General features: G+C 38.3%; 1 protein-coding gene across 1 annotated transcript in view; it reads right to left on the reverse strand.

Annotated features, from left to right (window-relative positions):
• The window catches only part of TTC27 (tetratricopeptide repeat domain 27), a 185,463-nt gene that overhangs the window by 68,325 nt on the left and 92,933 nt on the right, over positions 1-24,205 (reverse strand). The window contains exons 11-12 of the mRNA XM_015064214.3: positions 18,634-18,729; positions 13,863-13,985 (exon numbers count right to left, since the gene is read on the reverse strand). Of these exons, the coding sequence (XP_014919700.1) occupies positions 13,863-13,985; positions 18,634-18,729 (219 nt within the window). The remainder of the gene's footprint in view (positions 1-13,862; positions 13,986-18,633; positions 18,730-24,205) is intronic.

Here is a 24,205-nt window from a genome sequence, read left to right on the forward strand (position 1 = left end):
ATGATCATATTCCTGATACTGTAACTTGTTATTAGGAAATGTTCAATTTACAAAAATTCATTTATTACCTTTAAGGAACTCATCTCAATAAAGCAAGATATAGAAAATAAATATGTATTTCTAGTTGCTTTTCTTCTCATATGTTTTAAGAATGCTTCAATATTCCAGCCTCTTTCAAAGAAATTGTAAGTTTCCCCAAGTCAAAAACTCTTCTTTACATAACATAATATATAAAATACTCTGTACCTGTTAGTAGTAGTTTGGAACTTTCCAAATAAGTAAATCCCCAAGCCAAAGGGCTAACCCACTGCCGGGTCATATGCACTGCGATGTCAAGTTGCTTCAGCTGGAAACTAAAATGTGTTTCCTAAAATTCCTTTCCCTTCCAATTTCGCATTAGAGCTGGTCAGAGGGGGAGTTTGGTGGGGATGTGAAAGGCAGAAGTAAAGCAACAGCTTTTACTCTTGGAAGGTGGTCATGGTTAAGTACGGTGTCAGACAAGATGCAGAGATGTCCTGCAGACCCCCGCTTGTCCTCTGCTCTCTGCATCCAGCTTGTGCCTCTGACTGCAGGCCCTGCCAACCAACAGCAGCTCCAGGACGGCCGGCAGACATTTCACCGTGGACCCCAGGGCTGGGAGCCACATACAGACAACAGCTTTCCACAGGTCTCTCCACAAGCTCCTCCTTCACGCTCCCATTTCACGGCTGGAAGTACTCAGCTTCTCAGACTCCCTGGTAAGTTCTGACTTGTCCACTCGTGCCAGTGCTTCAAGTGGACTGATAAATGATTTTGCCCTGGTCCTTCTATTCCCTCTTCCACACCTTCGTTTCTCGGCTCTTCCCACATCTGTGTAAGATCTAACTCCTTTCGTAAGCCCCTTATTCCCAAAACTACTCAAAGTAGCTCTGCTTCCATAAACAAAACTTGAATGATACAATCTTTTCTTCATTTTTTGCCTTTTAAACGCCTTATGTGTCCTCCCCTTTGACAGTGATTTACAATTCGTTTTTATCCAATATATTGCTTTTTTTTTAATTTTTTTTTTTTAACGTTTATTTATTTTTGAGACAGAGAGAGACAGAGCATGAGCAGGGGAGGGGCAGAGAGAGAGGGAGACACAGAATCTGAAACAGGCTCCAGGCTCTGAGCCGTCAGCACAGAGCCCGACGCGGGGCTCGAACTCACGGACCGTGAGATCATGACCTGAGCCGAAGTCGGACGCTTAACCGACCAAGCCACCCAGGCGCCCCTCCAATATATTGTTAAATGCATTATTTCATTTAATCCCTACAGTAAGTCTGAGAGGTAGGTAATAATATGCCCATGGGCCAACTGGCCAGCTCAAAACCAAAAGATACTAGGTTGAAAAATGGGACTTTAATTTCAGGTTCAGTACTCTTCCTATATTCCACAGGTGTACATCAGCAAAAATAGTGGTCTAAGAACCTCTGAAAATTCCCTACTCCATAAAGGCAACAAGAAAACTGACAAAAAGTTTTAGAATCAACTTTTTCATAATTCTGGAAGTTAACCAAAAACTTGAAATAATCCAAGGAATGTTTATTTTTAAAAAGTAGTGATATCTTGGGGCGCCTGGGTGGCTCAGTCGGTTGGGCGGCCGACTTCAGCTTAGGTCACGATCTCGCGGTCCGTGAGTTCGAGCCCCGCGTCGGGCTCTGGGCTGATGGCTCAGAGCCTGGAGCCTGTTTCCGATTCTGTGTCTCCCTCTCTCTCTGCCCCTCCCCCGTTCATGCTCTGTCTCTCTCTGTCTCAAAAATAAATAAAACATTAAAAAAAATTTTTTTTTAAATAAAAAAAAAGTAGTGATATCTTGATAAGAACAAGTTTTGTGTGATTTTATTTAATTAAAAAATGTTTTATATATTTATTTTTGAGAGAGAGAGTGCATGTGCAAGCAGGGGAGGGGCAGAGAGAAAGGAAGACAGATGATCTGAAGCAGACTCCATGCTGACAGCCCGACGTGGCACTAGAACTCACGAACCTCAAGACCAGGATCTGAGCCAAAGTTGGACACTTAACTGAATGACCTACCCAGGTGCCCCACTTTGTGTGATCTTAACTTGCACCGTTCCTATTCCCCTTTCTACAACTTGCAAGGCTGTCTGTACTTAACCTAACTCTGAGTTTGCCCAGTGAAAAGTCTTTGTCAAAAACAATTACAGACAACTGGTAATTCTGTAGCTGTCTGAAGTGGTAAAGAACAAGTGGGACAAACAACAGGCTAACCAAAAAAAGTGGAAAAAGGAAATGAGATATACATAAGAGCTTTGAAAGGCACCAACATATTCATGGAGTCCAGAAGGCCATGAATGTATAACATGGTACACACGTTCAGGAAAGACCCGAGAAGGCCCTAAGCTCTAACCTGAGGCTGAACTCGAGGCTTTGCACAAGCACTCAGTAAAAGCTAAGGCAGGGTTGTTAATTGCCTGGCTGAGTGTTGGAAGCATGCTCCGACACACACACACACACACACACACACACACACACAGAGCCCATCAGCAAAGACTGGGAGGCTTGTTGATTTAGGCATTCAAGGAATTTCCTGTCTAATCATTAGCTGACAATTCAGCTAATCAACCTGAGACTTCAGCAGCTACACGGACAAAGCATACAGATTTTACAGAATTAGTTAAGAAATGTCACTAAACACAAAAGAACACAAACAGCAGTAACAACCTGATTTCTAGAGTTGCCACATTATATTATTTAAAACATCCAATTTTCAACAACAAATTACAAAAATAGGCAAAGAAACAAGAAAGTATGGCCATTACGTAAGGAAAAAAAGCAACCAACAGAAACTGTCACTGAGAATGCCCAATGACAGGTTTAATAGACACTTTAAAAACATGCTATTTTATTTAATTTTTTTAATTTTTTTTTAACGTTTATATATTTTTGAGACAGAGAGAGACAGAGCATGAACGGGGGAGGGTCAGAGAGAGGGAGACACAGAATCAGAAACAGGCTCCAGGCTCTGAGCTGTCAGCACAGAGCCCAACGCGAGGCTTGAACTCACGGACCGCGAGATCATGACCTGAACCGAAGTCGGCCGCCCAACCGACTGAGCCACCCAGGCGCCCCAAAAACATGCTATTTTAAATGGTTCCTGGTACAAGGTCTAAGAAAATAACTCAAAAAGAAAAAAAAAAAAAAAGGTAGTCGTACCTGGCTGGCTCAGTCTATACAGCATGCGACTCTTGACCTTGAGGTTGTGAGTTCAAGCCCCATGTTGGGTGTAGAGATTGCTTAAAAATAAAAACTTAAAAAAAAAAAAAAAGCAAAAATGACAAAGGAATTAAAATGGCACATTCAGCCAAAAAGAAGACAGAAATAGGGAAAGACAGAAGACATAAAACATATAGAAAATAACAAAATAGCCAATATATATTCTACATTATCAGCAATTAAATTTAAAAGTATTAAACACCGCAATCAAAGCCAGGGATTAGGGGCACCTGGATGGCTCAGTTGGTTAAGCCTCTGACTTTGGCTCAGGTCATGATCTCAGAGCTTGTGGGTTCCAGCCCCGCGTCGGGCTCTGTGCTGACAGCTCAGAGCCTGGAGCCTGCTTCAGATTCTGTGTCTCCCTCTCTCTCTGCCCCTCCCCCACTTGCGCTCTCTCTCTCTCTCTCTCTCTCAAAAATTAATAAATGTTAAAAAAAAATTAAAAAGAAAAGCCAGGGATTGGCAGAAAGTATTAAAAAAATGATTCAATGAAATGCTGTCTACAAGAGACACACTTTAGAGTCAGACAGAAAAAAAGGCTGAAAATAAAAAGGAAAGGAAAGGAAAGAAGACACACCATACATACATTTGGTAACCAAAAATGAGCTGGAGTGGCTATCAGTATCAGACAAAAATTGTTAATAGGATGAGGAAAGGGTATTTTAATGATATATATTCACTCCATCAAGAAGACATAATTATAAGTATATATTCACCTAACAACAGAGCCCCAAGTTACATGAAGCAAAAACGGACAGATCTGAAGGAAGAAATACACAATTCATTAATAATATATGAAGACTTCACTTTCCAACTTCCAGTAATGGATACGACAACTATACAGAAGATAGAAATAAAAGAATAACACCATAAACTAATTAAGCCTAAAAGACATCTAAAGAACACTCCACCCAATAGCAGCAGAATACACACAGAACATTCTCCAGGGTATACTACACCTTAGGCTGTAAAACAAATCTCAATAAATTTGAAAGGACTGAAGTCATACAAAGTACATTCTTCAACCACAATGCGATGAAATTAGAAATCAGTAACAGAGAAATTTGGGGAATTCACAAATTCATGGAAATCAAATAACACAGTGCCTAATAACCAACAGGTCAAAAAAGAAATCATAAGGAAATTAAAAACACTTTGAGATAAATAAAAACAATATAATATGCCAAAATTTATGGGATGCAATGAAAACAGTGTTTAGAGGAAAAGTTATAGCTGTAAATGCCTGTACTGGGGAAAAAAAAAACAACTCAAAGCAATCATCTCATCTTCTACCATAAGATACTAGGAAAAAAAAAAACAAAAAACCTAAATTCAACCCAAAGAAGGAAGGACATAATAAAGGTCAGTGTAAATAAAGAAAGAATAGAAAAACAAAAGAGAAACAAACCAAAAGTTGGTTCTTTACATTCAAATTACTAAAATCGGAAATGAAAGATCAGAAATCACTACCAACCTTACAGAAATAAAAAGAATTATAAGGGAGTACTATACTCTACAGGTACCCTATAAAAAAAATAGGATCCAAGATTCAGAACATCAAGCCATACCCTTAAAACACCTGCAAGACCTAAAACTACCATTCTACAAATATTGTATAGGCTGTAAAGATTCACCAGAGTCCAAAGACATTTAACACAGCCCTAGTGTTGGCAAACTTGCAAAGAAGACAAATACACAAATGAAAGATTAAATAACCATCAGGAAAACCTTCACATTTGTAAATGTTAAGGTACTGAGGATTTCAAATACTTCCTCCACCAATTCATATGTACCTAAATAAACACTTACAAGAATGAGGAACATAGGGAGTGGGGGGTATGCAACTCCTGTCACCAAACAATTTCAATTCTGGGTATTTTATTCACTGTAACATGGGTCTACAGAGCCAGAATGGGGCAGCCTCCTGAAGAAGAAGCACAAAAGCAGTGATCTTGCTTGGTCTGAATTGGCCTCTTCTTTCCTCAAATTCCTATCCCACATTTTTCTATTAGATAAGTGTTCTTTCTCCTTGAGATTTTATACCTCTTCATCCTGCCAACAGCATTATCTTTCCCAAGGGCAAAGCTTGTAGGCAATATATTTTCTTTCTTCAGTTAGTCACCCTGAATTCCTCAGTCTTCTTCCTCACTCTTTCCAAAAATGCTCTGTTTGCTCCTCCCTCCTCCACTTAGCCACTCGATTTATATAATTCATTGTCAAATAAAGAACTATAATAGATATACCCAGTGAACATAAATAAAGCACAAGGGCTTATAACATCTCTTTTGCAATATCAAAATGTGGGTGGCCAGGAATCTTCACAGAATGCAACAGCTTTGGTATTTCTGGCTATGGGTTGCTACTTCCCTACGGGAAAATATAGATGTACATTTTTACAGAATACAAGAAATTTGTCATCTAACTATCTATTAAATAGGATAAAACTGCATTCCCAAACATGAAAAGGCATATTTAAATGGGCAGCTGGTTACAATTAAGCTGGGTTGCTTGCAAGAATCTTGTCACCTGCAAACCGCAAAGACCATCCCTCTACTCACACATACATACATACATTATCTAGCCTGCTGCAATAAACTATTTTATTCTGTAATTGAAAAAAACTAATTAGTATTTTTAATACAATTTTTTTTAGAAATAATTACACACAGTGAATCTCAGTATAAAATGACATGTGGCTGAGGCTTAAGCAGAAGCTACAATTATGGCTGGACTAACGTTCCACTTCCTGATACCTGCACTGGTAATCTGCACTGCTTAGAGCAAGGGTCCCATGCTCAAATGCCCAGAGATCCTTGCCAATTATTGAGAATGAATGAAGCAGGCTGGGGAGTGAGTCCATAAAAGAAGGAATGCCAGTTAGAACAATAATGTGGGAATTTGGCCTTGTGTTTCCACATCATTTAAGAGAAGCCAAGAGATCAAGATACCTAGAAGAAACTAGCTGAAAATGTTTATTTTTTTTCAAAATACTGTGTAAGCCAAACCAAATACTTCTAATAACAACAGACTTAGAGCATTAAACTCCCACCCTATAGTGGACATCAATTGCTCTTTTTCCTACTCAGTATCCCTTTTCTGATCTTCTGATAATAGTAACTCCTGTTCTCTGAGGGGAACCCCTTCCATATGGCTCATGTGGGGCCTACTGGAGGTCAGGGCCCATGACTTTGGCCCCTAAGTCTTTATTAGAACATTTGTGTTAGAGTCATGGAATTGACTATATTTCTCTACTGGGATTATTAAGCTTGAGCCTCCTGTGGCGATATTATCTGCCTTATCAAGAGAGCCTCAAAACCATGATGATATCACCTCAGCCCCTGGATACAGCTATTTTGCCAGGTCTACTAGAATTTTCAGTCGCATGAACCAATAAATTCCCTTTTTTGCCTAAGGTAATATATGTTGGTTCTCTTACAACCATAAGAGTCCTACCATGTCCCTAGAAAACTGTGTTGCATAATCCAGTCTACAGACTCCCAGGTATAGGAAGAAGATCTTCAAGAACACAAGTGCCTTTAGTCAGAAAGGCAGTTCAAATGCTAGTTTTACTTACAAAATGTAGGACCCTGAGCAGGTTAATATTTTGAGAGTCTGTTCTTCATGTGCACCTTACCTACAAGAACTAGATGTGAAATGTACCTAGCTTTTTGTCAGGCACACAGTAAGCCCTAAACTAATGTTTGTGCTCTTTCTCAACTCGTTTTGGAAAACCAGATTAGAAAGTAAGATGCTTGGGGTTTCACTACTAGAAAGAAGGAAGAGAACTGGAAACAGCTTCTAGGAATATCAACATTTTCTGTAAATAATCTCATTGGTGAACTGCTTAATAGTTTCTCCAACAGTAGAAGTACTGTTGTCAATTGTTGAGTAAGTGACTGACGTAACTGAGCCAACAGGACTGGAGGAAGTGAAGTCAAAGGAGAAGACTACTGATTATTACAAGGTTAAAGTTTTCCATGGAAGGCTAATTTCAACCAAATATCATTTTTTTATGAAAGCGTGTAGAGTCACAGGAGGAGATGCTAGAGATCTCAGAGAAAAAGCCTGTACAAGATACAAACTGAGTGGACTACTACTGCCTTACAGGAAGGCAAAGGGAGAAATATTTAGCTCTCAATACAACCGCCAAATAAAATTTGGAATTTGTACATACTTCCATCTTAGCACCTGCTATCTTAGGCTAAAGTATTCTCCTCATGTGCATCTGTACTATCAAACTATAAGCTCTTTGGAGGGAAGTTCTGTCTCATAATCATCTTTGGTATACCACTGCCTGGCACACTGTAGGTGCTCTATAAATGTTGGATGAATTTAACTAAAACTAACACTAAAGTCACAAAGGGCTCCTGGTGTTTTCTAAGTGTCTTCAGATTCTAAATAAAGACATAAAAGATTCTTCCCATTGAGAACAAAGGAAGAACTCCTTTATAGGATGTGCTCTGGCCAACATCAGTACTAAGTATGACTAAATTAGGACCTAACAACAAGTTTATTCTAGTTGACAGAGAGGTCATATAGCAGAATCTGAATTTCACAGGCCCTTATAACCCAAGGAGTCACACCTAGGAAATGACTCTTATTGGGACTAAAAATACTGAGAAATGAAACCAATGGCCTAAAAGGAGCTTCTGGTATCTGATCAAGGATATGGGTAAAAGTGAAGTTCAATCCCTGCTGAAAACGAAGATAAAACAGTTGAGGAAAATCATTCATCCTTGAGTCAGAGGAATTATCAAAACAAACTACCCCTGCTGGCTGTGATTTATGCCTTGATTTTGTGAATGAGCGAAAGGCATTAATAATTATAAAGTGTGATAAGTGTGGCCTGGCCCTCATCTGACATTACATCTGGTCATTACAGGCAGTTGTGAATCAGCAGAGCAACAACTCTAAGAAGCTCTCCTGGCAAAGAATGAAGGGGCGAAAATGAGCTTTAGACCCAGATGTGGTACTAACTATAAAGAGTGTCTTTGAAGACTACAGAAATGACAGGATTAGGCCTAATGGCCAGAGGTTTATTCCAAGGGGGTGGAAAAATGTAGGCTAAGAATTTAAGGTCACACTAATAGTCAGATTTGGCCACTTGATAAACGCCTCAGGCTTAAAAAAAAAAATGTGTTTGTGTGAGTGCGTGCATATAACTCAACAACGTAGGGCAGAGCTTGATTCCAGTCTTTTCCCCAGCAGCAGAGAGCAAAATGGATTCTGATTTTCACTATTCCAGAGGTGGGCTCTACAAAGGCAGGGAGAATGGCTACTGGAAAGGTGTTCTACTGTCCTTGACACGGTGACTAAGGATGACAGGGCAGAGCTAAGATAGCACCATATGGCTGGCCAGGGGTAATCCTAGCAGAAAGGCCGTTTGTGCCTAGTCTAAATTCTTGTCCTTTGAAGAGCAACTGAGAGGTGAAAAGTGCAGAACACTTCATCCCTCCCCAGTGGGTTGCTCCCAGCTAGACTTCTTCTAGGTGTGCTGGTGCCTAGTCCTGTTCAGTCTCTCACGGACTAATTGCTTTTTACATTTATGTGTGTGACAACACCATGCTCTGGCTTGATTTTCTGAAGGGTACTTGCCAACATAAATCCTTCAGGTCCAAGATAAGACAGAATAATTAAAAGCAGCCTTAGTTATCCAATTAGCTGTTCATGTCCTATTTTGCCTTACCAACTTACAGGGTATGTTCAGTAATTTTGCCTATTCTTCTCATTCAAGTGGGCACAACGGCAGGTTTTGTCTTACAAATCGAACACCTAATTTTTAAGGAATTAATAACAACCCCAGTGAGAGGCGCGGGGGAGAAAGGACTGAGGGCTTAAGAGAAGAGGAAGGTCTAAACTCAGATTCCAAAAACTGCTTACTAGGACTAATCAGTAAAGTGGCAGAAAATTCACACTTTGTATGTTTTATAAATAGTACATGACAGTGACAAATTAATAATTACATGAAGTACCCAGTACGAAAGAGGCACTCAAAATATTGTGCTACATAATAACAGCATGCTCCCCCAGTGTCTAGCATCCACTAAGCAATAATAAATTTCTTGAAGGCACCTGCTTCTATTCCTAAAGGTAAAAGATTAAAATGGGAGGAGAGAGATCTCATAATTTGTTTTTGGAGAGAGAATACATGGCAAGAGCTGGAGAGGTTTCTTTTGCCACATGTAAAGCCCAAAGGGAGTATAGTCTCTACTTGGAGATTCGTTTCAATGCAGTAACTATTCATAATGAATTGCTACAAGCCATTTATTTAGCAAATATTTTTGAGGACTCACCATGTGTCAGGCCCATGCTAGGTGTTGGGAAGACCACTGTAAATACTATAGACACAAGTCTGGTTCTTAAACAGCTTACAGTTTAGTACATGAAGTAAACCAGGAAAGGGGAAATCAGAATAATGTTGGGTACCATAGAAGCACACAGCAAAACACCCCCAAATCTGAGAGGGGGGTAGCAGGGAAAGCTCACTGTGGAAAGTAATCACCAAGCAGAAACCTGAAGAATATAAGTAGGAGTGAGCTAAGGAGGACAAGTTCTAGACAGACAATAGCACATACAAAGGTCCTGAGGCGAAACAATGCTGCAAAGTCAAGAAATGACAAGTAGTTTCATCCTGCTGGAACTTTGAACACAACCTCAGTGAGCAAGTACAAAGGGGGATGAAGCAGAGATAAAAGAGGGGGACAAAGCAGTTAGCAATGTAAGCAGGAGTCAGCTCACGAAGTGGTCAGTAAACCATTCATGCTAAAGAGCTCCGACTTAATCCTGGAGACAAAGGGAAGTGACTGAAGAGTGGGAGTGACCTGATCAGATTTGTTTTTTAGGAAGATCACTCTGGCTGCAGTGTGGGAAAAGAGTCTGCAGGAAATACTTTACATCATATAAAGAAACTATTTTAGAACGTTTTTTTAGAAACCTACCTCCCATCCCCCCAAAAAACCCAAACCGACTGCTAAAACAGTCTCAGCTGTTTTAGAAGTAAAACATTTACTTATAACTTAAAGGAAAAGTTTTTAAGAGCCTATGGCTACAATGATCTGCAAACACAGCAAAATAAAAAATAAGGCTATGTAATCTCAGGTAAGCCTTGTTTCAAGAAAAAAAGAGAGGTCCTAATCCTTGTCATTCCACTCCCTTCCCATCTTCTGCAGGCAGTTTGTACCAACTCAGTCTTTGTCTTTCATTTAGGGATCAAATCTGCACACCAAAATAAGAATTTGTCCATAGGCTTGGGGAAACTGCTAGAAGTGTGCCAGATAGCTTTAAAAAAACTAAATGCTAACAGATGAGAACCAGGTCTGATCCCAAGGTCAGGCAAAATTAATCTAAGCTATTTTGCCAATGGTCATTAAATAATGAGAATTTCTGTTAAGGAGTATCTAAATTAGAAAGTCTGAGACCCTACAATAATAGGGTGCGAGCACCAGAACACAATAATTAGAATTAGATACTTTTCCGAATTTGCCTTTTAAAAATAAATTATGCCGTTAAGCACTAAATGGAAGGATTAAAATTTCACAAACTTCTAGTTAAATCAAATGTGGTGACAACTACTGGCACATGACCAAATACTAACAGAATCTCAGCTGTTTTAGAAATAGAACATTTGCTTCCAGCTTAAAGCAAAACTTTTTTAGGGTCTATGGTTAAACTGATCAGCAAATATAACATAAGAATAAAAGGTAAGGTAAGTCTTTTATGTGACAAATGAAATGCTAAATCAACTTTTAAAATAAAAAATTTGAGGGATGTTTGGCTGAAACTCACAAAAGACTTTAAGACAAAGTAAATGACCGTGCATTCCTAGAAAAAAGACACACATTTTCTAGAGTAATCAGAAACATGAGAATTTATCATGAACATAAGACAATGCTTACAAGGTCATGTGCCAATTAAAAAATATATTAATACTACAATTACTTTGGGGGACAGAGTCAAATCCTTTCTCTGAAAGGGATGGATTCCTTATTTTTTTCTTCTGCACTGAGAGAGTCTCTGCTTTCCACACTTTTTAAAAATATTTACATAAATTTCGTATTTCAAAATATACCTGGGTGCTTGTGATTCAACAACTTAATTATTTCAAAAATCACTATTTCAAAAACTACCCTAATTTTACATACAGTTTATTCATTCTTTTTCTTTTAATTTTTTTAATGTTTATTTCTGAGAGAGAGAGAGAGAGAGAGATCGGGGAGGGTCAGAGACAGAGGGAGACACCGAATCTGAAGCAGGCTCCAGGCTCTGAGCTGTCAGCACAGAGCCTGATGCGGGGCTTGAACCCACGAACTATGATATCATGGCCTGAGCTGAAGTCGGACACTTAACCAACTGAGCCACCCAGGCGCCCCTAGTTTGTTTATTTCTTTACTGGCCAACGGAAGAGACTACCACAGTGAAGAACACAATGGGAAGTGCATCAGACTGGGAGGCGGATACTCATCCATCCATCGACTCCTTTGTTAAACACCTGAGCACTGCTTTAAGTGGCAGCCCATAGATATTTAAACCCTCGAAGAAACATACTGTATTTCATTAAATCTGGGATGCTACCAATCATAAGACTAACTCTTAACTAATAAAAAAATGCTTTCAATCACATGATGACATAATGCCTTGAAGGAATCACATCAGCCTCTCATTGTTCTGATACTTTTGTAAAATAAATCACTCAGAAAAATTTGGCAATTCTTCCTGCCTTCCATACATTGCCTGACATTTTAAATGACAACTTTTTTCACACATCTCCATACAAAACATAGTTTCATTTACTTAGGGGTGTCATCCTTTCCTGGCTGCCATAAAGCACTTAGTTGTTATTTTTAAAGAAAAGTAAATGAAACTGTGGTGATTTCTCTAAAGGCAAATGTTTACTTCACAACCACCAAACTTAACATCTCTCTACTTTGCTTCTGTCCTTTTCTGTGTGTTCAATAACTTTTTTGTTTCAAGGGCAAATCATAACAAAATCTTTTCGAAGATATTCTAAATGGCGATTAAATCCACCCTATTTAGCAATGACAACAGGTACATAACACTACTGAAACGATGACACATTGAAATGATGACACTAAATATAGCTGTGACCAAGTCTGGACAAGCACAGACAAGCTGACCAGATGGCCACTTGACAGCCAGCAACTGGAAGATGCCATCAAGTGTCAGATACAGTCAGAGATGTTAAAATGTGAGAAAAAAAAAAAGTGTCTTAGAACAGAGCAGTAATAGCAGCCAACACTCACATATCACTGTAAGGAAAGGACCATTCATTCTATGTCTTTACGTAGGTTACATCATGAAAACCTGTAGAGTAGGTTGATTAAGTCCCACTAGGTGAGGAAACTGAGGCATGGGGAGGGGGGCGGGCATGGGTAACTCGCCCAATAGCACAAAGAGAGCACGCGGCAAGACTAGCACTTAATTCGCACAGCCTGGGCCTAAAGGCTCTGCTTCTAACCACCAAGCCAGGGGGGCTCTCAAGCTAACAATCAATAACCAGCTTTGTGACCTGAGGCAAATCACTAGAGACTCCTTTCTATTTCAAAAAGGAGGGAATTGGAACGGATGATTATGGAGTTCTTTCCTGGGATGAAAATATTAAAATTCTATAATCTTCTACAATAAAATTTTATTTCCAGGCTGGTTTCTCCTTACGCCAGTACAACTCAGACCTACCTTCACTGCCATTGGTGATTAGTGAAGGGAGTGTAACTTTTACTACTAGTCTAAAATAAGACATGCTTAGGAAGGTATTTAGGAAACAGACACACATGTACTTGTGCCATTACTTCTTTTTTTCAGGGTGATGGCAAAAGGTTGGCTGTAGAAATAAATGAACCGATGGGTGGGTTGTACTCTGTTGTGGACTGTACTTATGATAGAAATGTAGTCATTTAAAAGTTTAATCCAAAATTAACATATGACTTCAATGTGTCAGTTTCAACAGATACTCCCAACGCAGAGCTCCTTGTTCTTTTAAAAATTCTGTTCATTTATGAGGGGAAAAAACAATAAATAACAGATATGAACACTGCAACATTTTCCCTCTTTGGCCAATTTAAGGGTGGTATTAAATGTGCGTGACACACTTAATAATTCTTCTGCCCCAAGGAGGGCGGGAGGCCACACCCTTCGGATCTTCTATAGGCCAAGCCAGCTGCTCTCCCTCCCAGGTACTTTCCTTCAGCCCCACAAACTCTGATCACCAGGCAGCCCAGTGATGCTTAAATAATTCCTAATATTTCACTTTGAAATTGTCCTCAGGAGGAGAGTTAGTAAAGGAAAGAGACCAAACTGCAGAGTCTTTAACGCTTTCATTATTCATTCTTAAACACACATCGTATCAATTTTGGCCTGCTCTTCTCTTTCACATATACACACACATGCATACACATAAAATTATGTGCCCCAACAAAAACGAGAGGAAACATTAAAAAGATTTCTGGGGGAAAAGTGAGAAAAAGAAAAAAAAAAAAAAAGAATGTAACTCAAGTACTAGCAAAAGTGGGCTTAGAGAAACAAAGCAAAGCAAGAAAGAAGCCCCCAAACGGAAGGCTCTCGCGAGTGTACGCCATGTTCCTTTGACATACCTTTCCGTGCTGCCCAGCTCTCTCATAACAAATGACAACATCTTCCCACATCTCTAGCTTCTCAAATATCTGAAGGGCTGAACTTGTGCATCCCAACTCAAAGAGAAAACTTGCAAGTTGGCGCTGTAAGAATCAAGTTAAAATAATGAATATTTCTTTATGTAAAGAAACTCCCATTTGACTTGCACGTGTATCCAATCTGCCATTTTAAGGGTCTACTTACTGTAATAAACGCACCATTTCTACAATTTGACCTCTACTAATTAGAAATTTACAATGATTTAATACTTGCCTCTACTGTAGCAAGGGGGTAAGAAATTAAAAAACAGTACAGAAACTTTCAAAATACTCAATATATCAATTTTTCCCAAGAACTCAGAATAATTTAGAAAGCAAAATCAGTATTTCCTTCTCGCCTAGAGATTTTGTTACAATCTGATTTGTAAAGCTGAGATCCAAGAAATCAAGGTTTAAAAACTCTAGTTCAGAATGGCTGGTGTCAAAAAGATAAGTGTTGGCAGGGATGTGGAGAAAAGGGAACCCTCATGTACTGTTGGTGGGAATGTAAACTGGTGCAGCCACCATGGAAAACAGTATGGTGGTGCCTCAAAAAATTAAAAATAGAACTACCCTATGATCCAGCAATTCTATTTCTGGGCATTTATGCCCAGAATGAAAATATTAACTTGAAAATATTAACTTGAAAATATTAACTTGAAAGAATATCTCCACCCCCATGTTCATTATAGCATTATTTACAATAACTGAGACATAGAAGCAGCCCAAGTGTTCATCAAGGGATGAATGGGTAAAAGAAATTGTAGTGTACATGTACGTGTACACACACACATACACACACACACACACACACACACACACACACACACACACAGAGGAATATTATTCAGCCATAAAAAAGAATGCTATCTTGCATCTGTGACACCATGGATGGACCTGGTGGGCATTATGCTAAGTAAAATAAGTCAGAGAAAAATAGAGCATGATCTCATTTTCTTTTTAATTTTTTTTAACGTTTATTTATTATTGAAAGACACAGAGCATGAGCAAGGGAAGGGTACAGAGAGGGGGAGACACAGAATCCGAAGCAGGCTCCAGGCTCTGAGCTAACAGCACAGAGTCCGATGCAGGGCTCGAACTCACAAACTGTGAGATGGTGACCTGAGCCGAAGTCGGTCACCTAACCAACTAAGCAACCCAGGCGCCCAACATGATCTCATTTATAAGAAGAATCTAAAAAAAAAAAAAAAAAAAAAAAAAAAAATTCACAGAAACAGAACAGACTGGTGGCTGTCAGAAGTGGTGGGTGAGGGTGGGGGAAATGGATGCAGGTGGTCAAAAAATACAAACTTCCAGTTAGAAGTTAGTTCTGAGGAGGTAATGTACAGCATACTGCTACAGTTAACAACACTGTAGTGTATGTTTGAAAGCTGCTAAGAAAAGAGCTCTTAAAAAGTTCTCATCACAAGAAAAAAATGTGTAACTATGTGAGGGGATGGATGTTAACTAAACTCAGTGTGGTGACCATTTCACAATATATAGACATATCATTATGTTGTATACCTAAAACTAATGCAACATTTTATGTCAATTATATCTCAAACTGGAAAAAAATGAAATTGAACTCAAACAAATAATAAAAACTAAGCAGTCGATATAAATGACATAAATCTATGCACTAGCATTTGTGTACTTCATTCATGAAAGCATCTCTGGGTCTTTTTCATTCAGGTCTACTTAGATTTATTTTAAGCACATTCTAAAAAACTTACTTTATTTCCCAGCCCTTGGCAGATGAAAAGGGGGCAAGTTGTGGCAAGGTCAGTGAAGGTTAAACATATCAAAAGATAAACATATTGTGGTTTATAAATAGTTCATCCTCCAAGAGCAGGAAAAATATTAGAAAGGTTTAAAAAGTGCCTGGCTGGCTCAGTCAGTAGAGCATGCAACTCTTGATTTCAGGGTCGTTAGTTCAAGCCCCACGTTGGGCATAGAGCTTACTTAAAAAAAAAAAAAAAAAAAAAAAAAAAAAGTAGGTGAGGTTCTTGAATACTATATGGTTTCATATTAGTGAGAACTGTGTTCTTTTCTCTTCAATACAACTTTAGTATTCTTTCAAAATTCAATACATATTTAAGAGTTAAGAAGCCAAAGGATATGGAAAATCTGGGTTGACAAAATTAGAAAGTAAAATGAAATATACCTGAAACTTATAAGCTAATATATTAACAAAATAAATAAAGGGAATGTTCTAATTCTTCCTTATGCCATGAATTTTGGAGAATTTGGCTATTTAATATATTTGGACATTTTATAAAGTTGAACATAATATGTGGGTGCTGGAATAAATCTTTGTGCTCATGCAGTAAGCAGTTTAATCTTCTCATTATAATGGATGAGGAAAGTTATGGCATCTAAATTGTTATGGCTAGCTAGTGACAGAATAAAGACAGTTTCTTTTTACAATAAACTATGCTATTATTTTTTGATCTTTACTCCCTATAATTATAGAAAGAAAAAAATTATTTAATCTGTTAATGAAAGAGGATGTTTATCTAAAGATAAAGTAAAGATCCTAAAATCCACAGCTTCCTAAGCAGATAAAATAAACATTTCATCTAAATTCTATTTGAACAGTATTTAATTTTCCTAATGCTTCTGTTAGGAAACAGATTGAAAGCTATATCCTCAACATACATGTTTTGTCATAATAATGGCTCAGAATCTGAAATATTTATCCACCACAAACCACACAGTACAAAGCACTTAACAAATTTCACAGATCAGGGTCAAAAACATGCCAAAAAGTTCCAGCTGTTAACACCTTCTTGCTAAAGAAGGTATTCCTTTTAGGATAATATAACAAAGCTCTTTATTTTCCCATTATATTGAGACGCCTTCAATAGACAAAGTGAATTCCAATGTGTAATAAATTCTCTAGTTTACCCTGTGCTTGTATGACATACTCAGGCACCTGCTGGCTCAGTCATTAAGTATCTGACTTTGGCTCGTGTCATGATCTCACAGTTCGTGAGTTCGAGACCCACATCAGGAGAACTTGAAACCCACTTCGAGTGAACACAAGCTCCACTTCGGGTAAAAACACAAGCCCTGGGTGAGCCCTGCTTCTCTCTCCCCCTCTCTCCCCCTCTCTCCCCCTCTCTCCCCCTCTCTCCCCCTCTCCTCCTCTCTCTCTCTCTCTCTCTCTCACTCTCGCTCTTGCTCTCACTCTCTCTACCCCTCGCTCACTTGCAGCCTCTCTCAAAAAAAAAAAAAAAAAAAAATGACATACTCCAAAAAATCTAATGGGGATTCAGAGTCATTGAATGGTGGGTTGGCATTTATAATTCTAAATCACCACCTATGTGCATAATCCATGACAGAGAGGACAGGAAGCTAGCTAAAATGACAATACTTACTAAATCATCTAGAAATTTTGCCTTGGCCCCATTTGACTCTACTTAACTTCTCAGTGCCATAGCTTCCTCATCTATAAAATAAGAATATTTCACAAAATTGTTCCAATAAAATATTATAATGTGTGCAAAATATAGAACAAAATGCATGCTGATATCATACTAAGTATGCAGTAAAAGCTGGCTTTAATTACACCTTTCCAATAAGCAAAGGAGGGAAACCAGACTAAAACTGGGAAATGAGAGATCTACTTTCTGAACAGCTGTGTGATCCACATTGGAAAATAATAGTCAACTGGACGGGGCCTCAGTTTGGGCGTCTTTGTAATATTAAGAAACTGGACCAGGTACCTAGGTTGCCTTCAGTGATAAAAATTTTACAAAATAGGGGAACCACACCATAGCCAGGAGAACCATGAGGCAGAGTCCTGAATCAATCCCAATCTGGAGCTTTAGGAGCTATGCTAGGTATTTTCATATCAAGGAAACAAGGAAAGTAGTCAAGGGTATCTCACAATATAGAGCAAGAAACAAATGCTTTAAGTTGCTTTGGTAAACAACTTGGTTAAAAGGTTCATTATCTGGTAAAAGGTCCTAAAGGGCTTTTATTTTATTATAATTTTTAATGTTTACTTATTTTTGAGAGAGACAGAGAGTGCATGTGAGCAGGGAGAGGGGGAAAGAGGATCTGAAGTGGGCTCTGTGCTGACGGCAGACAGTTCAACACAGGGCTCGAACTCACAAACCACGAGATCATGACCTGAGCCGAAGTCAGACACTTAACCAACTGAGCACCCAGGCACCCTCAAAAAGGCTTTTAAATATAAAAAGTTACTTTGAAAATGAAAGCTTCTGTGGTTCTTCCACTACTTAATTTCAAGAATTCTATTTAATCTAGTTCTAAATTCTTTTAAAAATGTTTTAAAAGTTTAAGGGGCGCCTGGGTGGCTCAGTTGGTTAAGGGGCCAACTTCGGCTCAGGTCATGATCTTGTGGTCCGTGAGTTCAAGCCCCGCGTCAGGCTCTGTGCTGACAGCTCAGAGCCTGGAGCCTGTTTCAGATTCTGTGTCTCCCTCTCTCTGACCCTCCCCTGTTGATGCTCTGTCTCTCCCTGTCTCAAAAATAAATAAAACGTTAAAAAAAAAATTTTAAGTTTAATATCACTTTAACCAAAAGAGCAATGTGAAGTAATCGGCAATCCCCAGCTAGATACTTTTATTCTTTTCACTGAAATATTTGCAAACTCAAACATAAACTGAAAATCATTCTTTGCTAATGCATTTATCTTTCAAATGCAAAGTATTTTCCATACCCAATGACAAATAGCAACAAAAATACCTGAATGGCCCAATGAGGGGGTACTTGACAGCAATAGAAAATCTTCAGACGTTCCAATACAGATGTAGTCTTATCTTCAAACTGGTCTGCAAGAGCCTTAAGAAAATGTATCATAATCAGAATCTATATGTGTAATAATGTTTTAATACAAATGAGATTCTCACTGTAAAAGTCATACAAATGGACATATAAACAACAAAGAACATGAGTCACTTTGATAAGGTGATGAAATATGTAAATTTTTTCTTGAATTTCTTCAAATGTTTAAAAAACTTTAAAATTAGGGGCGCTTGGGTGGCTCAGTCAGTTAAGCGTCCCACCTCACCTCAGGTCATGATCTCACTGCTCGTTGAGTTCGAGACCCACGTTGGGCTCTGTGCTCACAGCTCAGAGCCTGGAGCCTGCTTCCAGTTCTGTGTCTCCCTCTCTCTGCTCCTCCCCCACTCACACTCTGTCTCTTTCTCTCAAAAATAAAGTTAAAAAAATTTTTTTAAGTAAAAAACTTTAAAATTAACCAACATTTACCTAAACATGTACATTAAAAAGTTTAAAACTAAGATTTCCTATAATGATTCTTTCAGAGAACTAGTATTAATTCATCAGGTTTTTTACCTTTTCTATGAAAAAGTGTTGTTGTTTTTTTTAAGTTTATTTATTTGAGAGAGACAGAGATAGTGCGAGCAGGGGAGGGGCAGAGTGAGAGGGAGAGAGAGAATCCCAAGCAGGCTCTACACTGTCAGCACAGAGCCGGATGTAAGGCTCAAACTCATGAAACTGAGATCATGACCTGGGTCGAAATCGAGTCGGGACACTTAACAGACTGAGCCCCCCAAGCACCGCAGACAAAGCGTTCTTTAGTGTATCTATTTCACAACCATGATTCACTTTGACAATGGCATTTGCTAATATAAATCAGAGAAAAATTGGGGTGCCTGGGTGGCTCAGTCGGTTGGGCGTCTGACCTGTTCAGGTCATGATCTCGCAGTCTGTGAGTTCGAGCTCCGCGTGGGGCTCTGTGCTGACAGCTCAGAGCCTGGAGCCTGCTTCAGATTCTGTGTCTCCCTCTCTCTCTGCCCCTCCCCTGCTCATGCTCTGTCTCTCTCTCTCTCTCTCTGTCAAAAATAAATAAACATTAAAAAAAATTTAAATCAGACAAAAATTATATGAAGAACTTCATTCTGGACTATTTTCTCAGGAATAAAGTGAAAGCAAAAGGTGGGTCTATTTGGTCACAGTGAGTTTTCTTACTCTTCAGCAACAGATAAGGCAAGACATTCACTCAGGCAAGACCATCCTTAAAGTATAGTGGACAGCTGCAAGCTCCATTATATTGAAGAGTCCCTCTGCTGTACTGAAATACCACTGAACTCCCAGAAGCTACATCAAGAAGCAGACCATTAAGACCAAGATGGCTAAGTCTGCGAAAAGGTACCAGGGCCAACTGCAAAGTCACAGGCTGGCACCATCCAGTGGTCAAATGATCAGTCTTCAAAAGAGTTCACATATTCAGCATCAAAGTGAATGCAGCCATACTCTGGAGTTCCTAAGCAAATACATGCATAATGGACCCATTACCACAATCATCTTCACCTGCCTCTTAATATGTCATTCAATTTATTGTAAGTATACATATTTTTCTGACATATACTTAGATCTTCTCTCAACTATGAATTATCATGACCTATTCTACATACTGCAGTACTCTAATTTGGTTTTGTTTGTTTGTTTGTTTGTTTGTATTGCCAGTTGACTAGTTTTCACAGGCCTATCCTATGAGGATTAGGTGGTAACCCATAGGTCAATGTTAATTTTCTGATTTCAACATACATATTGTGGTCAATGTAGGAGAACGTCTTAGTATTTGAGGATGATGAAGTACCATGTTGGCAACTTACTTTCAAATTCTTCAGGATACAAAAAAATAGTTGTACTTGCAACTTGTCTGTAATTTGAAATTATTTCAAATTTTTATGAAATTAATTTTTACAATTGAAAATCTCAAAGAAAGTATGAGATCTCAAGTCTAAACTTCCTCAAAAGAAAGAAAACGAGAATCTAACATACCCCAGAGTACAAACCCAAGACAAGGAGATCAGTTTCCAAGCAGGAAAACTCTTAAATTGGGGGTTCTCTGTATTTTACTAGGAGGGAGATACATATGTTAGCCTAAGAATGTCCTGTAGAATGAGAAAATACTCATTACATCATTTCTTTGACAATCCAAGATGTTATTCAATCAAGTCCATCAGAACAAACTGAGACATAACCAGACTCTTAAACCATCTTGGTCAAAATATTTTTAAAGCTTTCTGGCCTTACTTCAGAGAAACTTAATAGCAAAAAGGTTGCATGCTTCTGCCCAAAGCTGTTTAGTCGTAAGAGGAAGAGAAGAAAAAGTTCTAGCTGAATACATATGGTTACAATACATAAATAAAAGTTTTGCTGAATTAATTCATCAAAAGGGGGCAAATTTTCCTTTTATCAATTCTTTTTCTTTCTTTAGAAAGAAAAAAATAACTAATGCTTATTATAATAATAAAAGCCAAAATCAACACATAACACCTACTTTTATACAGTTCTAACTACATGCAAAACACTTTATTTTCAAAAAAAACCCTCATGTTGCTTGCCTTAGGTACTGCATCTAGCTAAAATATATCAAAATGCTCAGTAAAAACCTCCTGATTAATGATCAGATTTATTACGTATTTCAGATACTCTCAGATACCTTTAGATGATCTCAGAGTATTTAGGCATCTCTGATATTCTCAGATACTCTCCAAAATCACAGGAGACAGATCAGAAAACCAACACTTATTTGAGCTGGATCCCATGAATAAGCCCCTGTAAAAGTACAGTCATGCTTAAAAAGAGCTTGATTAGGCCGTAAGTATGATACTGATTAAAAACAGAATTCTAACCTACTTTCACTCCTGCACAGAATACACTTCTGCCTACTTTAAGCATGATGACCTCCTAAATAAGATTTACCCACCCATAAAACTAAGAACATTAAATTAATATACAAATGAAAGGGATGATGGTATACTGTTATCTGCCTATTTCCTCTACTGAATTGAAAGAACTCTTTATTTGCTAATTCACTATACATACAGGGACATATTTACAGTACATCTCTAGATTTTTCAGAGCAAGATTTTTTAGCAACTCATTCTGAAATAATTCCACTCTATTCAAACAACTGGAATCATTTATAGGCATGGTAAATAATTCTATTATATACAAATAAACTCATGTGTTTTACAGGAAAAACAGTGCTGGAAGGTGTAAGTGACCTGGATTCTGTTCTAGGTTTATCTCCAACAAGCAAGTCGTTAAACCATAATGGTACTCATCTATGAAATGATGTCTGCACTTCCAACATTCAGTGGGTACAGGGCTTTATCAAAAGAGTATTTTGATCCATTTGAGGAGGTTTGCACCATCAACTGAACACAAGATTTGTTAGTGGTAAATCAAACATCCAGATAGTTTGGAAGACAACGTAGGACATTCAGTACTAGGAGAACAGGAGTGAATGGAATTGGGGCCTCAATCACTACTGTGTATATCTATGTGCATGAACACGGACACAAACAATGCATTCTGTGCAAAACTGGAACTTTGCAAGCTTACACGTACTCCCAGAAATGTAGGTAAGTAGCCCCTCAGCAGGGTCTTACCTTTGTACCATTTTCTCTTTCCGGTTTCTAAATTTCATGAATTTCACATCTGAAAGTCATGGGCTCTTGATTATAAGTTAAAACTGACATGAGGAGGTGGTCTTTAAGGAAAGATGATAATGCCAAAAATGGAGAGAGAGAAAGACAAGCATATATATCCTAAACCCACCATTAAGAATTGAATCATTGAGAAATGAAAGCAAGACAGAGCATAGTCCAGGATGGTGACAGAAGAGAGTAAGGAATAGTCTAGGGCTTGGTCCACAGGTGGGGAAAGAGCCAACTCACAGAAAATCCAGGCATGACTGCTGGGACACACCAACAATAATTTTGTGATGTATACACATTATGATATGAGACTGTTATCAAATGTTAAGGCTCCCTTTAAATGTCATTTTCTCCCCAAACACCACCTCAAAGCATTTATACTTTGAGCATCCTTTGAGAAAATGTACTTGGGCATATGGATTCCCTAACCTCATGCAAAAACCACTCTCAAACCTTCCAGGAACCTTAGTACCACAGATCAGAAGATATTTCTATGTAACAGGGAATAAAAGAATAAAACCACAGAAAGCAACGATGTGCCTTGTCTTTTCAGTGTTCTGTTTTCAGTAGAAAAAGAACTTCCACAAAAAAAAAAAAAATAGGGAAGATGAAGCCTACATTTTAAAATTAGCACATGGAGAATGATTTAGTATAGAAGGACAATTCTGTACAAAGTCTGGTATGATTTAGACTTTATTTATGTGCTCATATCTAAAAGTATGGCACACATATCTTCAAAAGAACAGAGCTAGTCCCTAAGGACCTACCCTCTCACTGAAGGCTATTCATTCTTGCTAGCATGATATCAAAGTGTTTATCATCTTTCTGAAGAGCCAAGTAGAAATTAGCTGATAATCTAAAAGGTATGATTGATCATATGCCAAATCACCTTGCTTTGTTGTACAATCTCTGTGCATATGTGTGTGTAAAAAGGAGGGTTGGATTTATTATTAAAAGATGTACTTAATCAAATATATCCAACAGTTGGGCTGAATAGCTTCCTCTGACAGGAGTCTGCAGTCATTCAGGCTATGATTTACAAATAGAGTAGTCAAGCTGACTACTGCCTCAAACCCTCAAGTCTAAGAGAACTTCCAATAGGATCAAGGGGAATGAGAATTAAAACCTATTACAAATACTCTGTATTAACACCATTAAACCTATTGTTAGCCCAATTTTACCTCGTGTATAGGAAATTGTAACTCAGAGAGATAAAAATGAGTTGCCCAAAGTCATAAAGTCATAAAATAAATAAGACTGCTTGATTCCAAAGACCAAGTTGATAGCTTCATTAAAACCTCACCTTATAACTAAGTGGGCAATTACCAGGGCTGTGAAAACAAAAAGCGCCTTCTCACTGGAAAAATATTCAGAACTCCATAATTGGTTTTTTTCCCCACCTGAATCCCATAACATGGGAGTCAGGGCGTGGCCTGGTCAAGAACTTCAATTATTGCTTCTTGTTCCAGACACAGAAAAGACTTCAGTGTGTGGGATGATAGAAACTGGGTCTACTAATGGGGACTGGGAGAACGTGGATGCCTTTATTTATGATTCCAGAGCAAATAGATGAACATAAAAGGTAGTCCTCAAGGAAGCACTCCCCTTAGTCATACCTTAGGTCAACAGTCTTAAACTATTTGGTTTCAGGACAACTCTAAACTCTTATAAATTGTTAGGGACTTCAAAGAGCTTTTGTTTGTATGGGCTATAATCTATCAACAGTTATCATATTAAAAATTAAAACTGAGAAAAATTTAAATACTTATTAATCCATTTTAAAATAAAGTAATAGGGGCGTCTGGGTGGCTCAGTTGGTTAAGTGTCCAACTTCGGCTCAG

The sequence above is a fragment of the Acinonyx jubatus genome, chromosome A3 (assembly GCF_027475565.1).
Source record: "Acinonyx jubatus isolate Ajub_Pintada_27869175 chromosome A3, VMU_Ajub_asm_v1.0, whole genome shotgun sequence".
NCBI classification, from domain to species: domain Eukaryota; kingdom Metazoa; phylum Chordata; class Mammalia; order Carnivora; family Felidae; genus Acinonyx; species Acinonyx jubatus.